This window comes from Seriola aureovittata, chromosome 10 (assembly GCF_021018895.1).
Source record: "Seriola aureovittata isolate HTS-2021-v1 ecotype China chromosome 10, ASM2101889v1, whole genome shotgun sequence".
Taxonomy (NCBI): Eukaryota; Metazoa; Chordata; class Actinopteri; order Carangiformes; family Carangidae; genus Seriola; species Seriola aureovittata.
The window spans coordinates 23,942,387-23,967,525 of NC_079373.1; the positions used below are offsets into that span (position 1 = coordinate 23,942,387).

Genomic DNA, 25,139 nt, shown 5'->3' on the forward strand with positions numbered 1-25,139 from the left:
TGTGGACGCACATGACCTTTAGCTTTGTTGCCTTTCATCTGAATATGAGGTGATGTTTCGTGCCTTCATGTAAATTTTAATGCCACAGTGTTTAAGGTAAATCCTTTTTCTGCCAGGGAAACACAACAATTCAGATCCATATGAATCTCTACTGCACTATAGATGTGGACAGAACACATAGATGTACATTCATCCTATGGCTCTTTGTTTCAGTTAAAGAGATGCAGTTGAAGCTTTTTTCTTTTTTTTTTTAATGAAGCGCAATGCGCCACGATTACAATGACTGTGTCTGTACTGTACTCCCCCCCCCCCCCCCCCCATGCAACTCCCTAACCATTGTGACATCACCAAAATACCGCCGCCATCATCAAACTACATAAATCATGTCCTGACAGTGATGCTAAGGTGACTGGTCCTGCAGGAAGAGAATAGGATCAGTGCAGCCGGCTCCATTTCTCACTCGCCGCTTTTTTCTTTCTCTATTTTTCTTCCTTCACCTGACCTCACCTCCTCTCACCCCTCCTCTCTCCCCCTCTCTTCATCCCTTCTCCCTCGCTTATGTAACAGGGTGATCACGGCTGTCCACTGGGCCGGTGGACGATGTGAATGAAGAGGAAATTATGAATGAATATGCAGCCATTCTTAATCTTGTGTCTCTCTCTCTCTCTTGATGCCTTCACATCCTCTGTCTCTGTCTCGTTCTGTGTCTCCCTGTAACATTTTCAGCATTTCTGTCTTGTGCTTCCTCCCCTGGCATTTCCTTTTTCCTTTCCTCTCATCCTTCCTTTTTTTCCTTCATTTCTCTCTCCGTCCTCTTTCTCTCACCCATCAGCTCAGCATTAAAGCAGCATGGGGGCTGTTGCTGTGCAGATTAAGCGTTGTAATCCTGAAGCGCAGGGATGCAGTGCGCATGCATGCGAGTGTTCGTGTGTGAGCACATGCACAATTGTCTGCAGAGGACCGGATGTTTCTGTTTGCCTTACATCATGGCAACAGCAGCGGTTTATGACCGCCGCTCCATCCCACACCGCCTTTCCATCATCATCAGTGCTGCCATCATAATCATCATTGCTCCATCTTTTGAGTTTTTGGGGGAGGGGGCACAGCTGAGCCACAGATGAGGTCATGGGACGGTTTCATCGCTCATTCAGGAAAACAGCAGCTGAATGAAAGAGGGAGGGAGGGGGAGAGGCGATAAGAGAGCGGGAGGGGGAAAAGCATGCCGTCATCAGAGGACATATACCCACGTGCTCATTCAGAAAAACTGGCTTCAACGGGGGAAAGAAGAAATAAAAGAGAGGAGAAGGGAAGGATATAAAGATGGGTTTATAGCAGCAGCTAGCTTTCCATCTATATAATAGCATAGTTTCATGAATGCAGTGGCAATGTAGGGAGGGTAAAAGAAAAGCACACAGAGAAGAACAATGAAGGATTTTCATCTAAAACCAGAGGGAGAATAGAAGATAAAAGGAGATGATACAAAAGAGGAAGCAAAGGATTATGCACACGAAATTCAACTGCTATGCAGAATGAATTTTCTACTGAAACCTGCGACAGTAACATCCAGAATCTTCATCAGCATCATGTATAGATGCGCAGAAGATGATGAAGAGATTGCAGGACACAGCCAACATACTGAACAACTCTACACTGAATTCAGATATTACACCTTCGTTGATGCAACTAAAGAGGGAGACAAAAACTTGTAGTTCACCCAGACTCAACTACATGTGCTGTGATGAAAGGGACAGGGTGTGATGACAGTTTTTCTTCTCGCAAACTGCTTTTGTTATGAAAAAACACCGCTGAGCATGAGAAGTGACAGGAAACGGTATTGAAGATGACTTGAAGGGCAACATTGTGCCGTTCCAGCTGCAGACCTCAAAGACTCAACAAGAGTAAAAAAGGAAAAGATTCCAAAAAGGCACAGCACTGCTAATTTATTCAGTTGAATGTGTTTATTTCTCTGGCCACGTGTCTTGGAATCTCTTTTTATAAAGAAATCATTGGTTTCTGTCCAAGAGGCAAGAAAAAAAAAAACTTCATTCATAAACATATTGATATTTGTAATAACGACAAAAGAATCCTAGCTCCAAACAACCTGGTTCAATAGTATGTTGTACAGTTAACTCCATGTCTGAATAAAGGTTGTACTATATAAAAAATAAAAAACTAAACAAAACCATGAAATGCTGCTGTGCTGCCTTGACAAACATAATTTCTCACAAGCCCAAAGTGTAGAGAAGAATTTATGACACCTTAGAGATTACGTCTAAAATACTGGTGCATATCGTAGAAAGACAATAGCTGCGATGTACTGCATTGCACACACTGCTGCGCTATAATATGAGGCTCCGTAGATACTCATTAGCAAACCCCAGAAGCACATTTTACTTTTCGGAAAGAATGCTTAACGGAGCTATTTGCGGGTTTTGCTATTGATACACAGCCAACCAGTGTTGTCAAGAGATTCAGTCTTTGTTGCACTTAACAAGGTTAAAACATCCTCTAAGCAGCGCTGCTTCTTCAGGGCAGACTGGATTCAGTGACAGTGACTCGATATCGGAAAGTGACGAGACAGTCACAGTGGGCGCGGGCTAGCTGGTTAGAGTGCTAACTTAAGTAGAAGAAAAGAAGTTATAGAAACAGAAGCAAAACAAAAGGGTTGCTTTCCACCTCTGGAGACAGCTCTTGGCGAGTAAAGGAATGAAGTTTGATGCGGAACTCTCAACATTTCTTCTAGACGGGTAAGTACAAATAACTCCTATAAAAGTTCCTTTGATGGGACAGAAGCAGTGGCTAGCTCTGCAGGCTAGCACCAAGGTCTAGAGCAGCAGTCTACAGAGAAATGCTTTTGGAACATATTTTGGGACTGTACCGTAGTTGGACACCAGGATAAATTTCCAGAAAGACCGACTACCACAGCGCATTTATTTATTTTTTGTCTTAAAAGACCTGAGCCAATATTAATTAATATATTAACGATGTGGAAAATGGATCATGAAATGATTTTTAATTTGACATAATTAACGGATTGATTCTGCTTGTTGATGCTGATGTGCAGGAACTGAAGTTTACTCTAACCTGCTTGATTCATTAAGCACAGAGTGCGCTAACGTTTGTTAAATGCTTAAAACATCAATGTAAACTGGGTCAGTCAAACTCAATGAGGCCGGAGGCCAATTGTTTACAACACACACACACACACACACACACACACACACACACACACACACACAGAATCATCTGTTACAGTTCCATTGTACAACTGTAGGTCAGAGCAGGAGTCAGTCGTCCATGTGTGTGTCAGTACTGGGGTTAAATTGATTTTTCCCCCATGGTCTATGTGTTGGTTTTGTGTCAGTGTTGAGTTGTGTGTTTGAGAGGGTCGTGGGGAGGAGATTTGTGCTTATATAAAAAAAATATCACAAATTCTCAAAACAGTGAGCGTTAACAGGAAGCAGAGCGACCTGATTTCCTCTAGATGGAGGTAAAATGTCAAGAGCACTATCTGTTTTCTGTGTGTGTTTGTGATGGTTCACCTTTGTCTGCCGGCTTCCTGTCTTTCCATCAGCACTGAGAATACCACTACATATAATGCTGTGGCTGAGTGTTTGTGAAACGTGTGTGTTTGTGTGGGTGGGTGAGAGTGAAGAAGAATTAAGTGCGGACTTATGGAAAGCTAGCGACAACAGAGGACACCACATATGCACGCACATCCTCAATGCCAGTAGTCACACACAAACATATAAGTGCAAACACACACACGCGCCCACAGGGCCGCTGTCATCTGATGTTCTGATGTGGAAAATAAGAACACTGTTCTACTATACATGCCTTCATTCCATGCATATATTTACACGTGACACTCACTTCAACACATATACTCTTAGATATGGGCTTGTTTCCTCATACACAAACACACACACACACACACACACACACACACCCAAAACTGCACTGACATACAAACACACTTACTACAGTCACATGGCTAGCCAACCTCTGTTAGCTGCAAGTTGCTGATTAGCCGCTCCCTCCTGCCTCAGGGGGGTTCCGCCCACTTCCTGTGAGCCATTAGAGGATGAGTCTCACCTGAAATATTGATTGGCAGGGTCTCATCACTGTGTCCCTCAATTTAACTGACTGAGAAGGAACTGAAAGTTAATATTTTCTAACTGTTTTTAGTCCAAATCTAAAAGTAGTTGACCCCAAGTGAAGTTTATTTTCTGGCCTCTCTGCGTCTCTCAAACTATAAACTCAGAGTGGCACTCCACTTTTATGAATGGCTCGATTCTCTCTGGATCTATGTGGTGTAAATCCTGGGGTCTCAGTGTGGGATTACCTCAGATAATCTTGCCCTGCAGTGAGATGTAATGACCTCGAGGGGTTATGGCTACAAATTAGGATTTACCATGTTCGTCCAGTGAATGTACCTTTGTAAACCTTCACCTGTGTATGAATGGTGTGTATGTACTCAGTGAAAGGGATTAAAAAGGGACCCAGACAAACAGGGAACTTGTAGGTAAGTAGGTAGGTAAAGGAATTTTGGTGACGTGGAATGGATTTCATTTGGGTGTATGCGTGTGTGTATGTTTGTGTGTGTGTTGTAGGGAATAAAGGCTCTGTGAACCTACACAGGTGTTTTCACTTAGTCTGACTAATGAGACCTCTGCACATGTTGAGGGTGGGAGGAGCTATGGGTGTAGTATTTGACTATGTAGTGTGTTCAAAACAGTCAGTACATATACACACGTTTGAGTATGCTGTTGGAAACTATTGTTCCATTAAGAAAATAAGAACTAAAAATATAAATTAATTGCAGATGGTGATGAGAAGACAATCTTAAAAAAAGTACAATATCTTTACAAATATATTTTGCTTTGGAAAGTTTAATTGGAATTCCAAATGCCACAGTCTTCCTGTTGTTCAGTGGCAACAAAGTGCAACAGAGAAGTAGGCTATGTTCGTTTCTTGTAGACTGATGCCACATAATTACCAGTTTCCTTATGTAAACTGTGTTTACATAAACATGCAGCTTGAATCTATGACTGAGGAGCGCACTGCACAACGTGGATGCCTCATGTCAGCCAAAAACTATTCTTCAAGTTGATAGTGTTCTCAATGCATTTTAACCCTCATACAAGCACCTTTGTGATAACACAACAGGATAGAGTCTTTCCCATATAAACCATCCGTCCCATTAAAGGTGCGACTTAGCATAGCTGCAAAAAACAGTATGTCATGAAAGTTAATATAGTATGACTGGGACACAGCTTGAATTTAACTCAATATTCACATACAACTAAATGAAAAATACCAAATGCAGGTGTGAAAAATGACAGATGAGAAATCTGAGGTGGTGAAGGCTGTAAAACTAATACAATAAAAACTGTTAAGGTGCATCAAAACAAAGGCTGGTGTCCAGAGTCTCACTGTAAGTCTGCAATGTTGTAGATTCTGCTTGAGTGAAAAACCCACAACAAGGGAAAGAGAGAGGACGTAAAAAAAAAGTATCAAAGAGCTGTCAAGAATATGTTTAAATGCACAATGCTGCAAGCACTCAGTTAAGTTTTGTGTTTCATGATGGCATGATTTGTTTTCATTTGATTTCAAACAGATTCTAACACACTCAGTTTTTTTTTTTTTTTTTTTTTTTTTAAATCTCTATATGAAGTATATCCTCACGAGGCATTTTAAAACCCTTGTGCTCACACAGGTCACACAGGTGATGCCAATTAAAGTCAAGGGCTCAGCTCTACCTGAGAGGAGGTCTAATCAGGCAAGATGAGTGAAAACACCTGTGTGGGTGCACCATGGCTTTGGCTTGTAAATTTCAGTTTGTGCATGTTTGTATCTGAACAGTTTTTATTGCTTCCATCCCCTAAAACGTGGATCATTTCTCTTGTGACATGGAATTGGTTTTGTTTTTCCTAATGAACACAGTGCTTGTGGTTCTCTCTGTGTTCACCAGCAGAGGTTGTTATATCCTGGCTTATGAAATACTGCCACCCTGTGGGCAAGAATAAGACTTCAGACTATGCACAGCCTTGTGTGTTGTATATTGTTCAATTCAGTCAATGTTTTAATTCAACATTACTCCCATAGGAGCTTTTTTTTTTTTTTAATCTTCAATTAAAAAGGTTCTGACTGGTGGTAAAAAATGTTCCACTACAGAAAACCTGTATCCGGGCAGGAGATACAGTTTGATTTGTCAGTTCTTTGTTTCAAGACATTTGTCTGAACAATTATCTTTGCTCAAACTCTGTATGTTGTTAACAGCGTGTGCTGCTGTTTGGCTTTGTAGTGCTGATGGGATTTTCCACCCTGTTCTGTTTTGAACAGCTGTGGATCCCCCCGTTAGTTCACCTGTTTTTTTTTTTTTTTTATGTATTGTTTTTGAGATTAATTTCTTTTAAGGTAAAGCCAGGCAGATGTTGGTCTGACTACTCCACTACAGATCAGACAACCTGCCGATCTTAAACAGGCCACACCGACAGAGCAAAAATACAGCAGCCAGTGTGGTTACTCAAAAATCTCATCGATCTCTTCAAACAGATGAACGTGAACTGTTAAAGCTAAAGGAACTAACGAGCAAAACGTTTCCACCTGTCGTGTATGACGGCGCTCGTTCCCCTCAGGTGTGGCTGTGTCTGAATCTGTAACGTTCTCATGAAGGCACGGACCTTTTCAGATCTTATTTCTGTCATGATGCTCTTGTAGCTAGAGATGGAGACAGTCACTTTTCTAACTTTTAAGTCGCTTTGGATAAACGCATCTGCCAAATCTTTTCAGCCAATATCATTGTATCAGCTGGACCTGACACGTGCCACAAAGTCAAGAAAACTCGGATAGTCATAGTTGGATTAGATATTCACCCAACTAAAATGATTGCATTCCTGTCTTTCTTTATTTTTGCTTTCTAAACATTTATACAGAATTCAGAGCAAAAAAAAGAAAAACATAGAAGAAGAAAAAAGCACATTCATTTTGGAACTGACTGCCGTGCACAGCCTTCCACAGTTGTGAATATTTTCATTAACTGATGCATAAAGCCGCCGAATCAAGCTCAGTTTTATGGGGGAAAAATTGATTGAAAATGATTGAGGCTTATCTCTCTCTCTCTCTCTCTCATTAAAAAGTGTCTGGTGGCTATATGCATCATATAATCCCCAGCGAGGGGTCAGAGAGAGGAACCCCCTCGGTGAGTCAGAGATTATCTTATGCCTAACTAATTTGAAATGATTCAAAATCCCCACAGGGAATTATGGTGAAGCTATGAAATGGAGATAGCTGGAAACACCCCACTTCATAAATGAAGGATGACTCTTCAACATGCAGGACTGACTCGTGTGGCGACCCTTCTACATGAAACTGAATGACTCGTATTATATCTGTGTCAAGCCATTTCCTTAAGACTGGATCATGTAGGTCAGCTTGTTCGTCAGTGGTGATCAACGGTCAACATTACACCTGACTGGGACTCCTGCACAATACATCCTTTATTCTCAGCCATGTTCTGTGTCTCTTTTCTGCTTTTTAAATCAAGATAGACACTGAAACATTGCTAAAGAAGTGTGTTTATTTTCTATGACGATGGAAACAAGGCATGGTACCTCTGATAAAGGAGCCAATTGTTCAATCTAGGACAATCAGCATAGGATTAAATCAGTGGGTTCACATAGTCAAAGGTAGATATCAAGTGGGAAAGATGTAAGAGATTCACTTTCAACAACTAGGCCAAAGAATCGTTTGTTTCCAGTGGAAGAAAACATGACAATAATGAACAATTAGGAGCACAACGTTTGTGCATGGTATCACGTTATTTCATTTGCTCATCCTATATTAAGTCTCTTTGTGATGGAACGACCCTGTTACGCAAGAGTCTGACCCAGATCGGTCCGACATATGTAGATACTAAGCTGTGTGTTGGTCACGTCATTTGTAAATGAGTCCGGTCTGATCTGGTCTTCTCTTCAACGCCACGGGCCTGTGTGTCAATATGTCGAACATCTGACTGGATCTGAGCAGGCACATGATAGGCTTTGATGAGGTGTTGATTTGCTGTCACTATGGTAAGACAGTAGTACTTCTCTGTCAAGTTCCAAGGGGAGGACCATGGTCAAACCAGAATTAAAGGTCCCATATTGTATAAAGGGAGATTTCCATGTGTTGTAGGTTCTATGTTAATACTTGAACGTATCAAAGCCTCAGTCCACAGAGAAATACACACACAGGCTGTATTCAGAAACTGAGCCTTAAAACCAGCCGTCAGGACTTCTGGAACTGCAGTCACCACTCTCAGCCACGCCCCCAGCCCCGCCCACAGCCCCGCCCACACGCAAAGTCAAGCCTTGCAGCATTTGGTTACTCTGAGTGTTTTACCTGAAATCTGCTAAACTTCTGGGAGGACCATTTGTCAAAGTCAGATGCTTTTACACACATCATCAACCCTGACTTCCTGCTGTGTGTGTGTGTGTGTGTGTGTGTGTGTGTGTGTGTGGATCGATTTAAGCTATCTCTCTGGAGATAACAGTAACACTTATGCTGATCACTTGCCCACAGGTCAGCAGCTACTGTGTGAACTCCCTTTTTGTTCTCAACGTCACACCGTCACAAGGGTCCATGGTTCATCAAAGCCTGGAAATGAAGCTCTGATCAATTCTTTTCAATGCTCATCTACTCACATTTTTCATTAGTCACTGTCTACCAGATCTGTCTGATTGTTAGGAATGGTTGGTAACATATTACAGTTAGGTTTCATGCTGAAACATCTGTACACACACTTTTTTGTTCCCAGTTTAGGACTTGAGTTTATAAAAGATCTTTTATAGTATTCACAACTTACGAAATGTGATTTGAGTAAGGAACAGTGCTTTTAGGCCTTTTTGATATTCTTTTATTCACTGTTACTGTCGTCTGCTAATGAAACTCCAACATGACACAGGTTAACTTTCTCAGGACAGAAGTATTCCCTCGTCTTTGGTTTTATCATGTGAAACATTGCTGTGAACTGTGAGAGGCTGAAGGTACAAAGAATCTTTTCACTCCAAGTCGTACCGTGTCCAATCCTTTCAGACACCTGCTTTACAGAAACCCAACAACAAGCTTGTGAAAAAATCTGCTAGCTGCACTTAAAGGTGAGCGGGACGCAGTCATCGGGGGAGAAAAGTTACCGGGGTAGTCTATACGGAAAAAGCGTGAAAATCATTGAGGATTTAGGAATTTGTATTCTTACAGGATCTGTGACTGCCGTGGTCTTTTGAATTAGACATGACAATTTTGCACGTGAACAGAATCCTGCTGTGTAAAACACTGCAGTTTAAAAGACCTTGGGAAATGGACACCCTGACAGAGGGGCCTCTTTGTGGTGATGATGGAGGTACATGAAGAAAGAGATAAATAAGGAAATCAAAGAGTGGTTGTTAAAGTGAGAACACCAGATGCCTTTCATGTTCACTAAGTTGGCTCAGAGCAACTCTCCCACGCCAGGACACTTTTCTTTAAAGCAAACAATCACGAACTGTATCGTCGTTGACTCAACGCTACATGGTGCAAACCCACACAGCGACACAGTGGTGCACCACTTTTTAATTTTTGTTTTTTTCACATTCAGTTTTGCCTCTTGTAAAACAACAGCATTGTATCTTTGCCTTGCAAGTCAGACTTCACTTTGACTGCGTAAGACTGAGAGACAACATAGTGCTATTAAACCAGAAACACCACTAATAAGTTTTAAAAACACACATTCACTGATCTCTCACACGGAGGATTCAACACTTACAGAAGCACCAACAAACAGATGCGACGGATCCACTTTACCAGGCTCCTATATCCGTGTGTGTGTGTGTGTGTGTGCGCTTTTTATAAAAGAATACTTATATGTACTCATTTTGTTGTAAAAAGTTATATAAGTAGTTTATATGTTTATACGTAGACATACATTAATACTTGCTGGGGCCTAAAAACATATAAGTGAAAAATAAAAAGTAAAAAATAAAACCTTTTTTAAAATGAGGCCTTGTGCCCTTATCAGAGCTAGCATAACATTTAACATGAAAGTATGATCATGTAAAGTAAATTACAGTTGAACATTTTCAAGTTTTTAAAAAAATTCTTAATTCTGATTGCCTGGCAGGTGTCCATCAATTAATCTGTGACACAGGTGTTTGCTATTTAAATTAATACGCCCGTATTCAACTGCGAGGGCAGCAACAGTAATGCTGCAAATGTTTGACTAATGAGAGTTTCTGTTGTTTGCTTTCCAGCTAGTACAAACTTGGATAAATGAGAACCACACACTTGTAATGTGGGTCACTCATTTCTTTCTTTTTCCAGAGGCATTTCTCCACAGCTAAAGAAAGAGCGTAGCTGTTTACTGACCATTCTGGAAGAAACGTTGTGAGTTCAGCATCAAAGTTCAGTCAGTCACTGTCAGCCATGATTAAGTGAAGTTCAATCAATTGGATAAAAAATAAGACGAGGAACAAAATTCCCAAGCCGTAAAGAGCAAAGATTCATGTACAAGCTGCAACAGTGGTGAAAGCTGCTGTTATTGTTAAATTATACCACGCAGAAAAGAAACTGAACAAGACTGTCAATTCCTGTGCCACCCCAAAGTGACTCATACTGGCCTGGCCAGGCCTATGAAAATCATCTGGCTGCACCACTGCATGTCAAGTCTCCTAAACAAGCCATGACCATAGGAATGAATTGATTTCTCATTCCCTTGACGTGACAGTGATTTTGAACATAGTATTCATGCTTGTCTTCACATATCCAGAACGTGTCAAATTCCTGATTATGTGTGGTAATAAGAGCAGGGAACATACAGAACAGCTATTGGGTCAGATGAGGTTTCAGTTGTAATGTAAGAAGACAAGATCCCATGCTCCAGACTAGAGATGAGACGGTTCCTGGTTTCACACTGTATCATGGTGAAAATGCCATGTGGTTGGTATTACCGTTTAAATTTTAATTATCACTATAACCGTGGTCAATTACCGTGTTTGATTATTGTGGTTAATTTGACTGATGTCAGGTTCTCCCAAGACGCATGCGCACCAAAACCCCTAAAAAACAGTCGCATTTTACAGACTAGATAATCAGGCACATCAGGGCTCCTTGCAAATCTGCTTTCTTATAGCCGACTTTTAAATTGTAATTTAATCCCTAATGATTGAGAGTATATGATTTTTTTTATGATTTTTTTAAGATTTTGTCTTTCCTTATTGTTTTTTTTATCTTATTTTACTAAACGGACAAAAACAAAATATTTGTTGAAAGAGTAAATGTATCGTAATTTTCTTTTTATTGTTTTCTCATTAATGAGTCTGCATTCCAGTCAAGTTTACTTTTATTGGTACTAGTCTTGAGAAAATTTATCGAGCCCTATCTATTCTCCATCTTCTGGGGGTGAAATGAAAGTTTCCATCTGAATTTTACACATAATTTTAACCATTTTCCCAGAAAATCTGCAGAATAAAATGTGAAGTAATGCGTGTTTGGGAGATTATGGGATGTTCAGCCTTGTGGATGATGGTTCCAATAATAATCTCGGCACAGAAAAACTTCAGTTACTCTGTTTCCATCTGTGTGTGCGGAGGGGGTGTGATGAAAGTGAATGCAAGGACACAGGGAAAGAGAGAAGCCAGTAAGAATCGGTGGACCATAGACAGAAAACCAGAAGAGGATGAGTTACTTGAGGTCCAGGTTTTTCATAGATATAAAGACAAATTGATTTTCCTTTTCTGTAAGGTTGGATTATAAACATTATCACTCATTTAAAAGCATGAAAAGTATTTGGTGTTATGATAAATAAGTACAAGCCTGTGCACATAAAAACATAAGGCGAGAAGTTTGCTATGACTCCTACAGTGCTTTTCCCAAAGAAATGACCAGTGACAAGTGACACGTGTTAATAAAAATAAATAAGCTGTTGTTACTTTTCATCGTACTACGTCTCTATGTTCTATATATTTTATTTTACTACCACATCTACCCAGATAGATGAACACAAGATGCTTGGTTACATTAGTGCGGACAGACAGTGTAATCAATGTCTGTCCACGATAGATATGAAACGGTAAAGACATTTAGTATCACAATTATAGTATAGACCAAAAAGATCACAGTTATCAGTATTATCACGGTATTGGTAAAATTCACTGAAAATGTTCAAAAAGTAATAAATCAAAACCTGAAATCATTTCACCAAGTGACTGTTTGTATTTAAACATTAAAATAACATGTCCAGCACATCTATGTATCGTCTTTCAGAGCAGACACAGCAGACACACCTGTCACCTGTCCAGCACGGTGCTGTTAAACACGGCTACACTGCACGGGGATGACAGTGAGCTTTTTAAAAACACTTACTTACTTCTCATTTTTCTTTAGGCAATAAAAACACATTGGTTAAAGTTAGGGGAAGGCTGCACTCATGGTTATATAACAATAAATACAGGTGGTAGGGGAAGATACAATAAAAGATCTTATAGAAGTTATATGATAAGTTTTAAGTTTAGTTTTGAAAGTTAAAACAGAGATGCACATCCTCTAATGTACATGAAATTGCTCTAGAGACAGGAAGTGACTGAATTGAACACAGTCTCAATGCAGGCTTTAGTGCCGGAGTGATTATGCGAGTCCATGCGAGTCAGTGGAATCCATTAGGAACTCAATCACAGACTGATGTTAATGACAGTGTCATTCCTTCTAAATGTCAAGCATCATACTGTGACCGTGTGATAACATGGTGTCCATTGTAATGCAGATGAACTATAGGATCTTAAAAAAAAATTAGAGAGTGGGGCGTAGTGGTCTAAGCAGGCGCCCCATGTGTCGAGGCTACAGTCCTCGCTGCGGTCGGCCCCGGCTCGAGTCCCGCATCGGACGGCCCTTTACTGCATGTCATTCCCCCTCTCTCTGCCTCCCCATTTCCTGTCTCTCTACTGTGTGCTATCGAATAAAGGCATAAAAGTCCAAAAAATATATATATAAACAGCCATGAATCAAATCAGACACTGAAATCCACTGAAACACTGCACAACGAAACCTATTCCCAAAATCTCTCAAGTCCAGACCTCTTGAAAGACCGTTTTAATATGTATGAAAAATGACAAAGTAAACATTCATGTGACAAACGTGCTTGTTTACTCTTATAAGATCCAATCGTCACACAACAGCAGACACATGACTGTAAGTCTGGGTAGTTAAGCCTACATACACTTAGCTACTGACCAGAAACATTTCAGAGCCAGGGAGGAGATTACAAAATAACCAAGTCACTCTCTTTTTGACTGTGATACTCAGTTTCCCTGGTGACGTGAGTCACATTGTCCTCTTAGTTCTGCGTCAGTCAGTTTTACTCCCTCCGTGTGTGCTTGTGTATGTGTGTAGAGCCCACACTTAGGTCCACAGAAGCAACTACACACCACCTTGCCGTGTTTACCAGAATGCATCTTACCACAGAGGAGAAAATAGAGCTTGGATTCAAGGAACAAGGATCAGTCAATCCTGCATTTGTGGTAAGTGAAAGTGTTATCTTAATCCTTCAGTTTGGCTTTGTGAAACCGATAATATCAAAGTTTCAGATACAGGGTGAGGTTGTGCTGTTTAATCGTTTTAATATAAATATGAAATGAAAGTTGTTTCAGTTTCAGTTTTCCTAAGAGACCAAGAGAAGGTAACTCACAGTGCTGCTTTCTTACCTTACAGTAACAGTGAGAGCTAAATGTAAGCCACTGTGGAATGTGAAATTACCATCGTGTGCATGTGCTCCGTAAAAGACGGGACATTTCAGTGGAATCGATTGCACAGTTTCAAAGTATGTGGTAAAGATCGATCGAGTGTAGTCGAGGCAGATGGAATAGCTTCAAGGTAAAACTAGAAATGCTCTTTGGTAAAACATCAACCAAAAGACAAGAGACTGAATAAAGGATATTGAAGTGGGGACGTGTGTGTGTGTGTGTGTGTGTGTGTGTGTGTGTGTGTGTGTGAGAGAGGGTGAGAGAGAGAGAAAATGGTTTGGCTGCATGGGGTATGCAAGTGTACACAGCTGAGTCTGAGGTTGATGTTTGCCCTTCTTTACTCCCCATCCCGAATAACGGAAGAATTTAGAAAATTAGGAACTCATAATAAACAACGCAGCTTTGACTCCAGATGTGTGAACACGTCAGTCTGTCAACACTTGCAAAGGGCAATGGCTTCATTTATTATTATTGTTATTATATGTATTGTATACCACCCAAAACTCCTATTCAAAGCTCAACAAGAGACTCTAACATAAAAAAATTCAAAATAGTTATATTAACGTTTATACATTTGCCGGCATCTTGATTGCCCCATTCTCTAGTCATATATTAAAGGAGCTATTTGCAAGTTTTGCTATTGCTACATAGCCAACGTCAGCCTTAACAGCTGTTAATTTACAAGTCTTTCCAAGAGTTTAAGCCATTGTTGCATTTACAAGACGAGGTTAAAACAAACCTTCTGAGCAGCTTCAACTTGAATGCTACGGTGACAAATGCAGTAAAAGAAAAGATTTGATAAACGAGTTAACTGCTGGAGATAGTAAAGGACTGAAACTTGATGCTAAACTTGCAACGTTTCTTCTAGACTGGTAAATAAATAGCTGTTAATGCTAACGTTAGCTATGTAGCAATAGCAAAACTGGCACACAGCTCCTTTTTAAGTTGCAACAAATCACTGGCAGATATTCTCATCATAAGGCAGATTTAATTTTAACAGCTGAATATCATGTTTATTAAAGATTTTCTGCTGGATTAAAAGCTAAAAGTATATTTAGCAAGCTAGAAATCCCAGCAGTCACTTTAAGGCTAATAACTGATAACTGATTCAAACTGTAATATAATGGATATAATGGAAGCAGAAAAAGGACATATGTATTAAACAGTGAGATCAAACAGTTTCAGTAAATGCAGGGATCATGTCTTTATTATTATTTTTTATTTTATTCAGACATTTTATAATTTTCATAAATCTGTTAAAGGATTTAACCCATAGCCAACAATGTTCCCTCCCTGTCCTCATGCTGTTCAGTATGCATGTAGGTGTTCGGACCTTTTCCATATACATATGTCATGTTTGGAGTTCACCAGTGGAGCTCACCGAATGGGAAAGCATTATTATTATCATTATTATTATTATTATTATTATTATTATACTTCTTTTTTTTTGTAGTTTTCCTGCATTTAGACAAAAGAGCTTCTGTTTGCCAGTGAGTCAGGTTGTGCCAGACCTTTTAAGGTTTCAGGTATCAACAGAGGAAAGAGGCTGAAGTCCAATAACAAAGGCAGGCCTCATGAGAGAATGAAGCACAGATACTTCTGGTCACAGGAACATCGACATGTCAACAGTGAAGAGCTCAAGGGTCAGAGTTACTGTACCGTGGCGATGAGGTCTGACGCTCATTGTGGTATTTAACTCATTGTAGATAACTCTGGAGGTGTCTGATAAAAAATGCTGCTTTACGTATAGAACGGCCATTATTACAAGAGAAATAGCTCAATAAGAGATGGTGGTGTTAAATATTGCAAGTACTGTACTGATTGTGTGCATGCATGTTTGTGTGAGTGTGGAAATCGGTAAGTACAAACTCAGTCACCTGCGAGTCTGCGAGTCTCACAAAGAGAGGGTCACAGAAGCACAGCTCAGTTTACACGACTCCTCCAACAGGAACTTCACTTTCAAAATGTGCAGGTTTTGGATAGGAAACCGTGAATGTCCAGATTCAAATTTTTGGCAAATGATTTGCATTTTTTTTAATTGTAGGTATGTACATTAAAATGTAAGCGGGAGGGGGCGTCGAGTAGCTCATTTGGTTGAGCATCCGCCCCATGTGCAGAGGCTAAGGTCCTCGCTGCAGTTGGCCCCGGTTCGAGTCCCACATTGGACAGCCCTTTGCTGCATGTCATTCCCCCTCTCTCTGCCTCCCCATTTCCTGTCTCTCTCTACTGCACTGTCATTAAAGGCATAAAAAGGCCCAAAAAAATAATAATAATAAAAAAAAAAAAAAATATGTAAGCGGGCAAAGGTAAAATAAAATGGTGAAAGTCATTATCGCTGTATTTGCTGCTGCCTCTAAGGCACCTGAGAAGTTAGATGCTGCACTGACAAGTAGAGTGGTGAGTGTTCGGGTATGAACTGAAGGAGGAATTTCACATCACACTCCCTGACTCGGAGAGAAAACACACTTCACATTGTAGTTTCAGTCAACAGGCTTCTCACCGCATCAGCAAGTGTACATTTGTAAATATGAACTAATAACATCCCAAAACCACTATGTGTAAGAAACAGAAGGTTGAGATGGTTAAATCCTGAGGTTATTGTATTGTAATCAGTGCAGTACACGCAGTAAGTTCACAGATGCTGCATCATAGCACCACTGAAGCAGTTCTTTAGTTTACTACAGTGATCTTTACAGTCACTAACCAGAAGAGCCTCTCCAAGGTCATCCAGGCAGCCAGCTAACTTATTGGTCTTCCTACGCCCCAACTTATCTGTCCGTATCATCTCAGCTGCATGGTGGAAGGCACACATCCCAGCACATGATGCTGCGTGCTAAGTAATCATCACTGAAGGTATTCAGAGATGATTACTTAGCACAGCAGCAAACAGATAATGCTAAAAGTGTGGTTAATTATCACTGAATACCTTCAGTGATGATTAACCACACTCACACTCACTCCGACTCACTACATTTACAGAAGAAATAATGTAGCCTGCTCTTTACTCCACTGTGTTCATCTCATAGCTGTGGTGACCACTTTACAGATCAGGAAATAATGATACCACATTCGTATTCAGTTTTAGTTAGTGGTATAATGGACCTCCCCCTGGGCTGACACTGACACTTATTCACAGTAAACCAACAACTTACATTTTACCGCTGATCGTAGTGCACTGTGTGTGTTGTTAACAATTCACTGTTTACTTTCTAAACTATTTAAACAAGGTCTCCCCAATCACACACACAAAAGTATATATTTTCTAACTTAATTTGATGCAGCCATACAGATGGTTTTACTTTGCTGTAGTAATTTAATTTATTAAAAAATTATATATATATTAATTAATTAATATTTTAAAAAACAAATTTATAAAATTTGGCTTTTTACAAACAGTTTACCAGTTATTCTGGAAAATCCACAGAAAACAGAAGTTTTGATCCTGGAAAGGAGAGTTGCTGGTGATTTTTAAAAAAAATGTTTTTTTTATTTTTTGGTGAACTAATATGACTTGATAATTCATAATTAACAATAATATATAAGGGGTGTCATGGAAGACATGGTGACTCAGAAAACATAAAACATAATAGCCAGACAGCTGGCATAACATAGGAGAGTTACATGGAGTATATACTGTAAGATCTTAGGTTAGGAAGGGTATGTTTGTGTGTGTGTGTGTGTGTGTGTGTGCCCATGGATGTTTTAATAATATATTATAATAATATAAATTAATAATTTAATTTACAAAATAATAAAATTAATAATTAGAATTGGTGGTATGTAATAATAATAACAATCATAATAATATAATAATTATATTAATAATGTATTTGTGTACATATATATATATATATACAGCAGACACTATAAAAATAATCATTATATTGCCCATTTTGATCATCATTATTATAATGATGTAGTAAAGGTGGGAGTGTGGTGATTTTTTTTAAATCACCAAAGTCACTAATCTGAGAAGCAATATCTCACTTAGACAAAAACACCACACTACGACCATCCAACATGTCCAGATACCACAAACGATCGTTGAGAAAATGTGTTTTTTCAGGAATATAAGTGAACTAACCCTTCTGTAATAGTATAAAGGAAATAGTAGGTACTGGTAGTTGTTGGATCCCTCCACTCACATAGACCTGCAGTCACTAGAGTGCAGGTAGATAACCACTAGATGGAAGCAAACGGTCATGTAATCCCTTGAAGCAGATGTCCGTGTGTACACTACCTGCTGAGAATTAAGTACCGTGAGAGCAAGTCTAAGACCGGGGAAGAAATGCGGTGCAGATGGGCCAGCATTTGCATGGTCTGTCTCTGTCATGTGACTCTCGTGTGAGACAGATGCGACGGTGGGATGTACAAAAGGTGTTTTCTTTTGTTTGAAGTGCTGACTGAGTGCCAGGCTCACCCTCTGAGACACAGCAGGTTTCAGAGCAAAGGGCCACAGCATGTGGCCTTTTTCACCCGGTCATAAGACTTCTGTGTGAAATATTCTCATATTCACTGCAGTCTGGATGTTATCTCGCTGCCTCGCTCTGGTGTGTAATGTGTCAGGCATCCGGTGAGAGGGATGGTGCAATAGTCCAGACTAGGGTTGTCACGATACCAAATTTCTGTTTCGATACCGATACCAATATGTATTTCGATACTTTTCGATACTTTTTGTAAAAAATATTTCATTATATTATGTATTGCCTTAATGGGTTATTTAAATATTTAAAGATTGTAATTTAATTCTTAAAAATATATTTTTTTAATGTATTTATTAACCATGGACATGTTTTAGCTCTCTGTTTGCAGGCTACTGTAGGTTTACTACTGGGCTGGGAGGGACTTTGTACTTCTTTCATTGACATTACAGTGCAGTGAACTGGTGAACAACATTATCACCTGTCGTTCTTGACTGAAGTCTCTGAACAAGTCCGCATGGTTGTCCTTTAAATGTTTCGACAGGTTTGAAGTGTTGCCTGCTTTTGCGAGACACAGTTTGTAGCACCGCTTGCACTGCGGTGTTTCTGGGTTCAGTGGTTCGCCTTTATTGTTCGGTTTGAACCCGAAATATTTCTACACCGTACTTCGGGCCCCATTTTGACCACAAGTACGGGCTTTTCTGCAGCTGCCATCTCTATCTACTGTATTTTCTTCAACCCGCTCCGTCTGTCTAAGACGCGACTTGTCGTTTCTCTCTCCTCCTCAGTCTAAGTGCGCGTGGGAGGCGGCTTACATCCGCTCGGGCAACTACGTCACACTCGCTGGCCTCACTGTGCTTAAAGAGACAGGCTCCAATTTACCAATTCATTTGCATTCAATAAAATGAAATAAAAGTACCGTTTGTTTTTAAATGCTGGTATAGTACCGTTTTCAAAACTCTAGTATCGCGGTACTATACTGGTACCGGTATACCGTGCAACCCTAGTCCAGACACTGTTACTGATAAGGTACAGTACACTGAGATAGATAGATGGCTTAGATTTAATTGGTTGATTGCCATTTTAAATCCAGTGCTGAAAGTTCCCTCGCATACAGCAGGATCAAAGCCATAACTTATAATATGGGCCCTGTTTTATGTCTTCACCTGTCTCCCGCTAACACTGTTCCCTCTCCACTGTCCAGAACAATAGATACCAGAATCTCTCAACCAGAAATGCAGACAAGGTCACAGAAGACCCTCTACACCTGGTATATTATTATTGTTGGAGGAGTATAGGAAATATAGTGTAACATAAAGAGTCTATTGTTTAAGGGAAAACTTGATCAATGGTATCAGATGTTCAGGTGGACCATACTGTACCGTTTGACCAGTAAGTTCAGTATTACTCATAGTTTGAAAGGATTATGTAGCCTTTAACTGCAGGGGTCTGTGAACTACAGAAACATCGTTGGTGCTGGGATTTAAATAGGGGTGGAAAGAGTAGTGGAAAATTGTACTCAGGTACAAGTACAAAGTACGTCAGTTAAAATGTCCTCTGGGTAAACCTTATATTTTTTTAAAATATAAGGTTTACAATAACATACGATAAAAGGCCACCAGGTGTATATATGCATTAGTATTTGAATGCATATATACGAAAAAGTAACCAATAGGTTCCAGCCAGGCACAAACATGATGTTTTTAGAGGATGTAGTGTGTGGTGATGTTGAGCCGTATTGTATTATACACAGAGCTTGTATAAATGGGACAAAACAGTAGAAACACCAGGACACCACAGGCTACATAGACTTTATGTAGCAATATTAAGATACGTAAATCAAGCTACATAAATGAAACAGCTGTCGCTTCTTGTAGATTAAACAGCAAAATAAAGCAGCAGTTGCTTGGCAACACAGTAGTTGTTGACGTTGACGCTGATCCATCCAGCAGCAACTTCTTCTATGCTACAGCTGCTGATTTGACTCTTTGTTGCGTTCTCAAACAGTTAATCATAACTTCATCATGTGACTTTTGTTTTTAGTCAGTTCTGAGTCTGACTTTAAGATACTGGAGTTAAGAAATACTTAAGTACGAGTAAGTTACAGATTTAGAAGTACACCAAAAAATGACTTTTCAGTAATGAGAGTATTTTGTTACTTCCACCCCTGGATTTAAAAGTGCAGGAAAATATGTCATATGCTAGTTGTTATGGTTTAATATTTGCCAGTAACATGTAAATTTAATAAACAATAAATTGGCCTCAGGGGCCCAAAAAAGTCTGAGACATATAGTACAAATATAACCAGCGTCTTTACCCTGTTTCATCCAGGGTTCAAATTGAGTGTGGGCTGATGGTTCTGGTTATGGGTTCCTGATCCTTATGGGATTACAATTTATTTTACTGTATAATATCAAAAGTAGCCTCCGACAGCTTTACATCACTGACTGTGGGCTACATGACACAGTAGCGACTTGTTTAATATGGGCTTCTATATCTACATCCCCACTTGTGCTCTAGTGTGTTTGTAATGTAGGGTTGGGCTGTAGCTATTGTAAAGACAAAGCTCCTCAATCTGGATGAAATAATTCTAAGTATCAATATCATTTTTCCTCATTATGATTGAGGAGGATATAATCTGAGCTGTTGCTTGACTTAAAAATGGTAAACTTCAGTCTTTTTTCCATCAGTCATCTCATATGTCACCATGTAATATCCCCCCACCTCTGAATACCTGTCACAGTTGGAGCACTGGTGTCATCCCCTGACTTGCACTTCAAACAGACACATCCTCAAGAGAGTTTGTACGCTTTGGAATCTGATCTGCCGCATGTGGACTGTGTTAAGAAGGAGCTGACCTCTTTGCATTTGAAGATATCTAATGGGTCACATGGGACGTCCCACAATGTACTGTACATGCAAAAGTTAGGATAGGAAATATGTAATCCTGAAAACTGAAGTCGGATAGGTAATGGTTTTGATACATACGTGTTTACACATACACTACTGGTCAAAGGCACCCACATTTTTCCAGTTTTATTGGTGTTTTTATTAGTTTTGAGAAAAAAAAACAACTGAAAAATCCTGTTCACAGACCTTTTTCTGGGAAAAAAAATACAGCTATTTAAGTAAATAAAAACTTAAAAGTTAATGCAAACACCAAATCCTCTGTCTATACAAAGGGAGTGTTTGAACAAACTGTGCTACTACATCCTCTGATGCATTATTTGGACAACACTGTGCTGCAGGAAGTATGAGCGTATGCTGCTGTCATAATGGTGAGAAAAAGACAAGTAAGAAAAGGAAGGAAGACACACTGGTTGGTCAGAGGTTCATCCTACAGCAAAATAATGAGCCAAAGTATCGGAAGAAAATAACCAGACGTTGGCTTCACATGATGGAGGACCAGCACAGTCGCCACTCTTAAACCGCATGGAGCTGGTTTGGAATGAACTGGACAGAACATGCAAGTGCAACACATTTATGGGACCTTCAGCAACAATGTTGGAGCAAACTATCAAAACATTACGGGATTTCCAGTGTAGAAAGAACACCGGTGTGTTCGGCTGCTGAATGAGTCAAAGATTTAGATTAAATATAGGATTTAAGATTCCATGACTTTTACTTTTTGTTAAGAAAAATAAAAAATAAATATATGCATCATGAGCCTATTGTCAAAGACCTGTAAGAACTGACGCTGACGAATGCTGGAAACTATGCACACATCTTTAAAGGTTTGTCTGTGAAATAGTGTAGCTGGGGGTTAAAGGGTTCTCAGATGCTGGAAATAACCACTGAGCCTCATATCAATCTAAAGTGAATCAAATTCCGAGGGGAGATGACCTGATAACCCCGGAGACATGCCCTACATCAGTCGGGTGAGGCAGCTGCTGAATCCTGCTGATTTATCACAAGCTATTTAATGACATGATATATAGTGTGTGGCGTTAGCAATTGAAAATTTGTGTCAGGTCCAACGTCTGTTCGAGCTTTTGTTATGGACTCAAGGTTGATCCAGATGATGTGGACACGCTTTGCTTCAATCAGCCACCTGGGAATTTACAGCTAGACCATCGTGATCAACTCTGTTTCTTTGCAACAGTCCAAAACATTGTTTTCAATTAAAAAGCACTGAGGTGACAGAAGGATGTGGAAGGGGTTAAAAAAAAAAATTGAAACGCTGGAGAAAGCTGTAAAAGTAATAGGGTCCAACTGGGAGAAAAAAACACTTTCCTACAGTGGAAACTTCTCTTCCCTTCTCCCTGAGCATCTTTCTGAACATTTTATAAGGACTCAATGTCCTTTTATTTCTACACACAGGTGTAATATCACACAGCACGTTCTAAAGCAAATATTTCCCAAAAAACAAAGGGGTGACTGCGCACCGGACGGATGCAATAATGAATAACATAAAAGACATGTCTTAGATCACAGCAGATAACTTCCTGTAAGGGTATATGACTGTAGCATTAACCTTTTTTTCCAAAATCTGCGCTCTCTGAATGTTATAATTATCACAGCGGTCTCTAGACAGACTCCCCGCTGAAAGGAAAAAACTACACTAATATCTCAAAAAAGTACATTGCGCTTCAAATACGTTTTTTTGCTTTTTCTTCGTCTGTGGTTCAACCTAAGGCCTTAAATGCACAGAAAAACCCTGAAAGTATGATTCTGAAAATATTTAAATTGCTGATTCATGACCAATTTTTACAGGGATTCCTTAAATTTAATTTTGCTAGATGATTCCAATGTCATGGCTGCTCTGAAGTCAAACTCTGATTCTCCTAGCTTAAATAACACAATTATTACTAACACTAACCTTTTGCATAATAATAGGAAAGTCCTCTCTTACCAAGCATTATCAGTCTAGGGGTGGCTGGCAGGGTCATGTCTTTCTCAATGGATGCCCTTTGCTGCAGTTGTCTTTAAAACACAAAAAAGCCCTGGATTACAACATGTTTCAAATACAGCCTCAAAATGACCAAATACACGTTTCAGGTAATTCACAAAACTATTTGCCTACTTACGTTTATGCTGGTCCGGTTCTGCTGCGTGGCTGTTGTGTCGCTCTCAATGTCCCGTAGAAGATCTTGAACGTCTCTGTCCTGAGCCTGCCTTTGGAAAGGCCATTGCTCCTCAATCACACTGATACCGTGAGGAAGGCAGGTATTTATGATGCGTCATTGATAAATGTATCTGAAACTCATTGAATTGTCAATATCTGGCATGTCTGCAGCTCTGGGGCCAGCAGACTGAAATATAGCTGCCATATTTGTTCTTCTGTCCTCTAAAGAGACCGTTGTCTCTCCTTCTGGGAGACATTTTGGCTTCCAATTTATGTGGCCATAGCCGTCTACTTTGCCCTCTAAATATTGCCTGTGAGAGTGAAGCAGGCATCTTGTCCCAAGGAATCTTGAACTGGCTGATCCATGAGTTCTGTGTTTTTGTCATAGATAATCAAGGATTGTGGGGTTCAGTACGAGGAGGTGTGAGGTCCTCATGTCCGTCTGTCACTTCCAAGGATAAGCAGGGCGCAGTCTGTTCATTTGGCAAGCAGTTAACATCGGTGTCGACGGTATTATTCCGTTCACTGAAGATAAGGAAAGGATAAGGAATACATTAACAGATATTTGCAAGTTTAGGTTACTCATAGTATATACAGTTTACAGATCAGAGGCCCGGAAGTTTGAAAATGTTTCAGGGTTCAAATCTGGGTTAATATCATTATTATCAAGAGATGAATTGACAGTCTCATCTTGGTCTTCAATGTGTTGAACTTGTCAGTGTCTTGTGGTGCATGTGGCAGCTCAACAAATGACTGCCTGTGTTTCCTAGATATATGTGTAGCAAAGGATGACCTCACTCTAAAATATTGTGAGCATCCCTCAAAAGGACAAGTGACTTTTTTGCCATTGCGTATGTGTAATCTCAAATGAATGCACGGCAAGGAAAAACTATTGTCTCCTTGAACACTGCATTTGAGGTTACCACTATGCTGATGCACATCTCGTCTCTGTGACACAGCAGGGAAGTGATTTCTGTGCATGTGAGTCTTTAACGTAGAAAATATCCTGAAATTTCCAGGACACTCTTCTATGTCATGGTAAGACCTATGGTTAGCCAAATTTCTATGGCTTTTTTTGCATGGGCACAAAAGGTTTTAAAGCTGGCCGTGCAGTGGCTACAAACTTTACAGTTATACATCGTTTTATTTTAATTTTTTTCCACGGATAATACTTACATACAAAACACAAAAGGGATATGAATTGACTTTGGACCAAAAAAAGATCTCTGTCTTGTTTCTGTCTACCACTCGTTAAGCTTTGAAAAAGAAAATCTTTGCTGCTTGTACTGTACAGCAATCACTCTCACAAAAAAATATCCACTTTAAAAAAATATGACATTGTAAGGTTAATGATAATCTTTAGCTAGCCAGTGTTAGTCTTTAGCCTTTATTCCATTTAAGAAAACTACAACAAACAACTACAACTAAAGCTAAAAAAAAAAAGTGTAAATATTAAGCTAGCTTAAATTCGGGTGCACAGAGTAAGTTTTAAACTATCTTAAATTCTGGTGCACAGACCTCACAAGCGTAATTACTGTCAATATATATGTATTCTTATTTATTTATTTCTTATTTTTGTAGTATACTTACTGGTCTGTGTCTCTTACGGAGAAAACTCTTCTTAAACACCGGCACAGGTGAATGTGTTGCCCGGAACTTTTAGTGTGTGTGACCGTCCTCCTGCGCTCCCTCCCCGAAAAAATATGTGTGGTTCCCAATAGGTTCCTTAGTTAGTCTGTCACTCTAAATGTAAAATAAAATGATACGGAAATAAAACAATTAATGAGAAAAAGAAGAAAAAAACGGTGAATGGGCGCGAAAGAAATACAGTAACATACCGCAATTTGAAAAAAATACAGTAAATCACTGTATGCGTATTACGTCACATAAAAATCCCATGAT

The 25,139-nt window shown here is 39.6% G+C and overlaps 1 protein-coding gene and 1 long non-coding RNA gene across 2 annotated transcripts in view; one reads left to right on the forward strand and one right to left on the reverse strand.

Annotated features, from left to right (window-relative positions):
- Window positions 1-334: 334 nt before the first annotated feature.
- On the reverse strand, window positions 335-23,295 carry LOC130176950 (uncharacterized). Its single transcript, XR_008828934.1, has 3 exons — window positions 23,200-23,295; window positions 23,025-23,095; window positions 335-1,162 (listed from the first exon to the last, which is right to left on the reverse strand). It is a non-coding gene; the product is annotated as an uncharacterized LOC130176950 (long non-coding RNA).
- si:dkey-106n21.1 (solute carrier family 23 member 1) overlaps window positions 13,269-25,139 on the forward strand; it is a 45,541-nt gene continuing 33,670 nt past the window's right edge. The window contains exon 1 of the mRNA XM_056388399.1: window positions 13,269-13,529. Within this exon, the coding sequence (XP_056244374.1) occupies window positions 13,392-13,529 (138 nt within the window). The 5' untranslated portion in view covers window positions 13,269-13,391. The remainder of the gene's footprint in view (window positions 13,530-25,139) is intronic.